A 6170-nucleotide genomic window follows, 5' to 3' on the forward strand; every position below is an offset into this window, starting at 1 on the left:
AGATACACAAATACAGTAAATATGACCCTTCACGTTGGAAGAGACTGAAGTTCGCTTTTGGAAGTGAATGTCAGAAGGGCGGCCGCTTGAGAGTTACTGTGAAGTAGAGGGACATGAGTTACCTGGGCAGATGTGACTCCTAACACACATGGTAGACGTTTGAGGTGTGAGCGTGTGTGAAGTTTGCATATTCCTATGGGGCTCAGTTCAGCTACGAGTGGTTTTCTGCTTTCACCTCAAGTTTCTTACAGAAGAAACCAAGCATAAGCAAACACAAAGTTTTCTCTGTGCTCAAACGTTCCCTAACATAATACTTGCATTGGAACACATTCTTATCTTCAGAACAAGCATTAGGGCAGAAATGACTGTACTTAGCTGACGATGTTGAATGAATGGATGAATAAATGAATAGTGGATGGTCTGGGCAGCCATCCCCAACCTTTTTGGCACCAGGGACCCGCGCTCCTATGAGAATCTAATGCCTGATGATCTGAAGTGGGGCTGAGGCGGGGATGCTGGCGCTGGGGAGCGTCTGCAGATACAGATGAAGCTTTGCTCGCTTGTCGGCCGCTCACCTCCTGCAGTGCAGCCCAGCTCCTAACTGGGAACAGTATTGGTCCGTGGCCTAGGGGTTGGGGACCCCTGGTCTGGGGGATGGAATAAGCATTATGCTATGTTGTGGAAAGTAAATTTACAGCCCTCAGAGTTAGATTTTTAAAACCAGAGTCTTTTGTATTTTAAAAGTACTACATAGCTATTCTGGAGTTGTGGGTATCTCCTGCAGCGGCTTTTGGTCTGTGCTTGGAAGAGCCCCTTCAGGGTCACTGGGCAAAGAGAGGTGAGCTGCGAGGTCCCCTGCCCCTCTCCTCCACTGCAGACGGAGAACACAGGGCTTTATCTGCTTTTCTCTTCGTATTTGTTTGAATGAAGGGTTCTGCTGCTGATTTCTAAGTCTGCAAACCATGTCCAGTGATCCACTTGACCAAATTACGTCTTACAAACTACTTCTTAGGAGCGTATCTTCTTTTTGAAGAGAGATAATCCTCAGTAGATACTATTAGACAATGAATACTCCAGAATTAGTAGAATTTGACCAAGAAATATTCAAGCAGCGCTTTGAATTACCATTTCACCTCCAAACTACCCAGCAAAGAGTGCACGTGGACCTTGTAAAATTCATTTCCAGTCGGGGCCAAACTGAGATGAAAGTCGATAGACATAAAAATAAAATGTGTACAGGGTGCCACCTCTCCACAAAAACAGAAAAACTCCAAAATTGTGAGATCCCCTCTCTTTTTTTTAGAGAGCTGGATTGAAAGATGTCTCAACGAAAGTGAAAACAAACGTTATTCCAGCCACACATCTCTGGGGAATGTTTCTAATGATGAAAGTAAGTGCTTGAAACTCATTCTTCCTTGACATCCTAGACACAGCCAGTGTCCTGATGGGACATCTAGCACTTCTAGGATGCTAGTCCGGGGCAAGTCACCTGGACCAGAGACTCCTGAGGCATTTATGAAGTACCCCAAGCCATCCCGTACTAGTCTGCAATGGGGAGTACAACGCAGTCAGGTGGATGTGGAAACCGAGGCCACTGCAAAAGCTTGCTGTGTACATGATCATATTGTCTGAGTCCCCAGAGACCCTGTTACAGTGATGCTCCAGCTGGGCAAACGTGGACCCTGAATGGGAAAGGCCATTATGTGAGTTTAAAGTAGTGTGTCATGGGATTGTTGTTTTCGAGTCACTAAGGTCCTGGCTATTGGAAAGTAAAAATTTCTCCTGGATCTTGGACTGGAAAATTAGAGTTCACGGAAGGATGTAAACTGCTGTGTTTACACCCTCCTTGGGTTATGTCAGACTGGGGCTTCTAGGTGCCTTATGTTAAAGAGCAGAAGACTAACTTGGGACTTATATTTGCCCCTAAGAACTGTAAAAGGAGGGAGGCTTGTTATAAATGTCATTTCCAGCAGGGACAGAGTGTCTTTCTCCTTTGCTTGGTAAAATGCGTCTCCTTAGTTCAATTTTCTCAAGAGTATGAGCTAAGGACACTCGCTCTGTAATCCCCAAGGCTGTTTGACATGCTGAACGCTTCCTTCCAGCGTCTCTCCTGTCATTCTGTCATCCCTTTTGCTTTATTTTATAAAACTAATATAAATTGAACAGAAAGTACATAAAGCGTAAGTGAATGGTTTGATGAATATCTTTTTAGATATATATTTTGTATCCACCTGTGTAATCACCACCCAGAAATTTCTAACACCTCGAGAGGCTCCCTTATGCCTCTTCCCTGTTAGTAGCAACTGTCCTGACTTTTAACACTGTAGTTTGGTTCTGCTTGTTTGTGAAACGTATAAATGGACTCATAGACTCTCTATTCTTTTGTATGTAGCTTATTTGACTCACCATGATGTCTGTGAGATTCATCCATGCTCTTGTATGTAGCAGTTCTTTCTTTTTCATTGGTATGTAGTATTTCTCTGTATGCATATACCACAGTTTACATGTCCATTTAAACGCTGGATTTTTAAATTGTTCCAAGTTTTTGACTACTTCTTAAGCATCTCTGAGCATTTTTTTTTTCAGTTTTATTGTGGTAAAATATACATAACGTAACATTTACGCCGTTCGCCATTTTAAATATACAGTTCAGTAGTATTAAGTGCACTCACTTTGTTGTGCAACCAACACCGCCATCCATGTCTAGCACTTTTTTCATCTTTCAAAACTGAAACTCAGTACCCACTAAACAATGACTCCCCATTCCCTTTCCCTTCAGTCCCTGGCAACTACTACTATGAATCTGACTACTCTAAGTATCTTATACAAGTGAATCACACAGTATTTGTCCTTATGCGACTGGCTCATTCTACTTAGCCTATCTTCAAGGTTTATCCATGTTGTAGCATGCGTCAGAATTTCCTTCCTTTTTAAGGCTGACTGACATTCCATTATGTGCATATACCACATTTTGTTTATCCATTCATCCATTTATAGACATTTGGGTTCTTTCTACCTTTTGGCTATCCTGAAGACTGTTGCTATGAATCTGGGTGTACGAATATCTTTTCAAGTTCTTGCTTTTGAATATTTTGGGTATATACCCAGAGATAGAATTGCCGGATCATATAGTAATTCTATGTTTACTATTTTGAGGAACTGCCATGCAGTTTTGCATACCGGCTGCACCACTTTACATTTCCACCAGAAATGCAATTTCTCCACATCCTTGCCTATATTTGTTATTTTCTGTTTTCTTGATAATAGCCAATAGTTCATGGTTTTGATTTGTAGTTCCCTAATGATTAGTGATATTGAGCTTCTTCCCATGTGCTTACTGATCATTTGCATATCTTTTTTGGAGAAGGATCTATTCAAGTTTTGGCTCATTTTTTTAACCAAAGTGTTTATTTTTTGTTGTCATTAAATCGTAGTTCTTTATATATTCCGCATATTAACCTCTTATCAGACATATGTCTTGCAAATATTTTCTTACATTCCTTGGGTTGCCTTTCACTGTTATTGTGCCTTTGATACACAGCAGTTTTTAATTTTGATGTAGTCCATTTTATCTATACTTCTTTTGTTGCCTGTGCTTCTGGTGTCATGTCCAAGAAATCATTGCCAAATTCAAAATTATGAACATTTTCCTCTGTTTTCTTTCAAGAGTTTTATAGTTTTATCTTTTGTGTTTAAATCTTTGTTATTTTTTTTGAGTTAATTTACAGATAGTGTAAAGCAAAGGTCCAAATTCATTCTTTTGCATGTGGATACCCATTTTTCCCAACACCATTTATTGAAAAAACTATCCTTTTCCTATTGAAAGGTCTTGATACCCTCGTCAAAAATCATTTGACCATATATGCGAGAGTTTATTTCTGGGCTCTCTATTCTATTCTGTTGGTCTATATATCTATCTTTATGCCAGTACCAAACTACTTTGATTACTGTACAGCTTTGTATTAAGTTTTGAAATCAGGAAATATAAGATCTTCAACATTTTTTTTTTTTTCAAGATCGTTTTGGCTATTCAGTCAGGGTCCTTGAGATTCCATATGAGTTTTAGGATGGATTTTTCTACTTCTGGGAAAAAAAATGTTGTTAGAATTTTGATGGGGATTGCATTGAATATGTAGATCACTTTGGGTAGTACTGACATCTTAAAAATATTAATTTTCAAATCCATGAACATAGGATGTCTTTTTATTTAATAGTGTCTTCTTTAATTTCTTTCAGCATTTTATAGTTTTCAACATACAAGTCTTTTGCTTCCTTGGTTAAGGTTATTCCTAAGTATTTTCTTTTCTTTTTATGTTACTGTAAATAGAATCGTTTTCTTAATTTCTTTTTTGGATTGTCCATTGTTAGTGTAGAGAAATACAGCTGATTTTTGTGTGTTGATTTGTATCCTGCAACTTTGCTGAATTTGTTTATTAGTTCCAACAGGTCTTTTGTGTCTGTATAAATAATCTCGTTATCCAATTGCTCTGACTAGGTCTCCCAGTACTATGCTGAATAGAAGTGGTAATAGCGAGTATCCTTTTCCTTAATGATCTGTAAGAGTTGTTTTTATATTCTGAATAGGAGATGTTTATCAGATAAAAGTATTGCAAATATCTTTTCTCTGTGTCCAACTTTTCATTCTCTTAGTGGGATCTTTTGACAAACAGAGGTTCTTAATTTTAACAAAGTCCAGTTTATCAATGTTTTTCTTTTATAGTTAGTGCTTTTTGTGTGCTATTCAGAAATCTTTATCTACCTCAACGTCATAAAGATATTTTTCATGTTATTATCTAGAAGTTTTATTATTTTATCTTTTACCTGTATATCAGCAGTCCATCTGGAATTTTTGTATATGGTGTGAAGGAGGAGTCAGAATTGTGTTTTTATTTTTAATTTTTGACCAATAGAGCACTTTCTGTTGAAAATAATATTTTTTTACCCACTGGTCCTAAATCAGGAGATCATAAACGTGGATCTATGCCTTGACCTTTATTCAAAACCATTGGTCTGCTTGTCTTTTTTCGGGTTATGCTCACTGGTGGCATAAAACCTCTTCTTCTTCAAGATCGTTTTGGTTAATTTAAGTTCTTAACATTTTCATACAGATATTAGAATCAGCTTGTCAGTTTCCACATGCACAAAACACTTGCTAAGATTTTGACTTGGGATCACATTGACTGTACAATAAATCTGGGAGGAACTGACATCCTACCAACATCAGATTTCCAATCTATGTATGTGACATTAGACCACTCTGTATTAAATGGCCTTTAATTTCTCTCAGCCACGTTTGTAGGTTTCAGTGTAGAGGTTTTATTAGATTTATTTTCATTAGATTTATTTCTAGGTAATTGATGTTTTTCAGTGCTTTTGTAAGTAGTCTTATTTAAATTTTTTTAGTTGTTAGTTGCTAGTATATGAAATGCAATTGATTTTTTAGATAATGGTTTCATGTCCAGCCTCTTTGCTAAATTTACGTATTAATTATGAATTTGCCTTTTAATAATTTTCTATAAACATAATCATGTCACCTGAAAATGATGATAGTTGTCCATCTTCTTTCATAGTCTTTATATTTTTATTTCTTTTCTGTGCTTCAGTGCACTGGCTGGGACCTTTAGTCCAACGTTGGATTGAAGTGGTGATAGCAGGATATCCTTGTCTTGTTCTTGACCTACGGGTGGAAAGCATTTAATGTTTCACCATTGAGTATGATATTTGATGTGGATTTTTTTGTAGATACTCATGACCAAATCCCTGGTTTGCTGAGAGATTTTTCTTGAAGGAGTGTTTAACTTTATCAAATGTTTTTTTCTACATTTAGCGAAATGATCATGTTTTTCTCCTTTATTCTGTTAATGTTGTGAATTACATTGATTGAATTTTGAATGTTAAATCAATCTTGCATTTCTGGAATAAAGTGCACTTGTTCAGAAGTATCATCCTTTTTAAAAAATATATTTCTAGGTTTGATTGACTACTGTTTTGTTAAGAATTTTGGTACCTATGTTCATGAGATTTGATTGGCTTATGATTTCCCTTTCTAACAATGCTCTTGTCAGGTTTTGGTGCCACAATTATACAGGCTTCATAAAAAAGAGGTGAGGAGCTTCTTTTTCATTTCTTCTGAAGAGTGTAAAAAATTGGCATTATTTACTTCTTAATTA

The 6170-nt window shown here is 37.0% G+C and overlaps 1 protein-coding gene across 1 annotated transcript in view; it reads left to right on the plus strand.

Moving 5' to 3' along the window:
* The window catches only part of RFX4 (regulatory factor X4), a 124187-nt gene that overhangs the window by 6489 nt on the left and 111528 nt on the right, over window positions 1–6170 (plus strand). Inside the window, exon 2 of the mRNA XM_011354425.1 lies at window positions 1304–1390. Within this exon, the coding sequence (XP_011352727.1) occupies window positions 1304–1390 (87 nt within the window). The remainder of the gene's footprint in view (window positions 1–1303; window positions 1391–6170) is intronic.

The sequence above is a fragment of the Pteropus vampyrus genome, unplaced genomic scaffold (assembly GCF_000151845.1).
Source record: "Pteropus vampyrus isolate Shadow unplaced genomic scaffold, Pvam_2.0 Scaffold16, whole genome shotgun sequence".
NCBI lineage: Eukaryota > Metazoa > Chordata > Mammalia > Chiroptera > Pteropodidae > Pteropus > Pteropus vampyrus.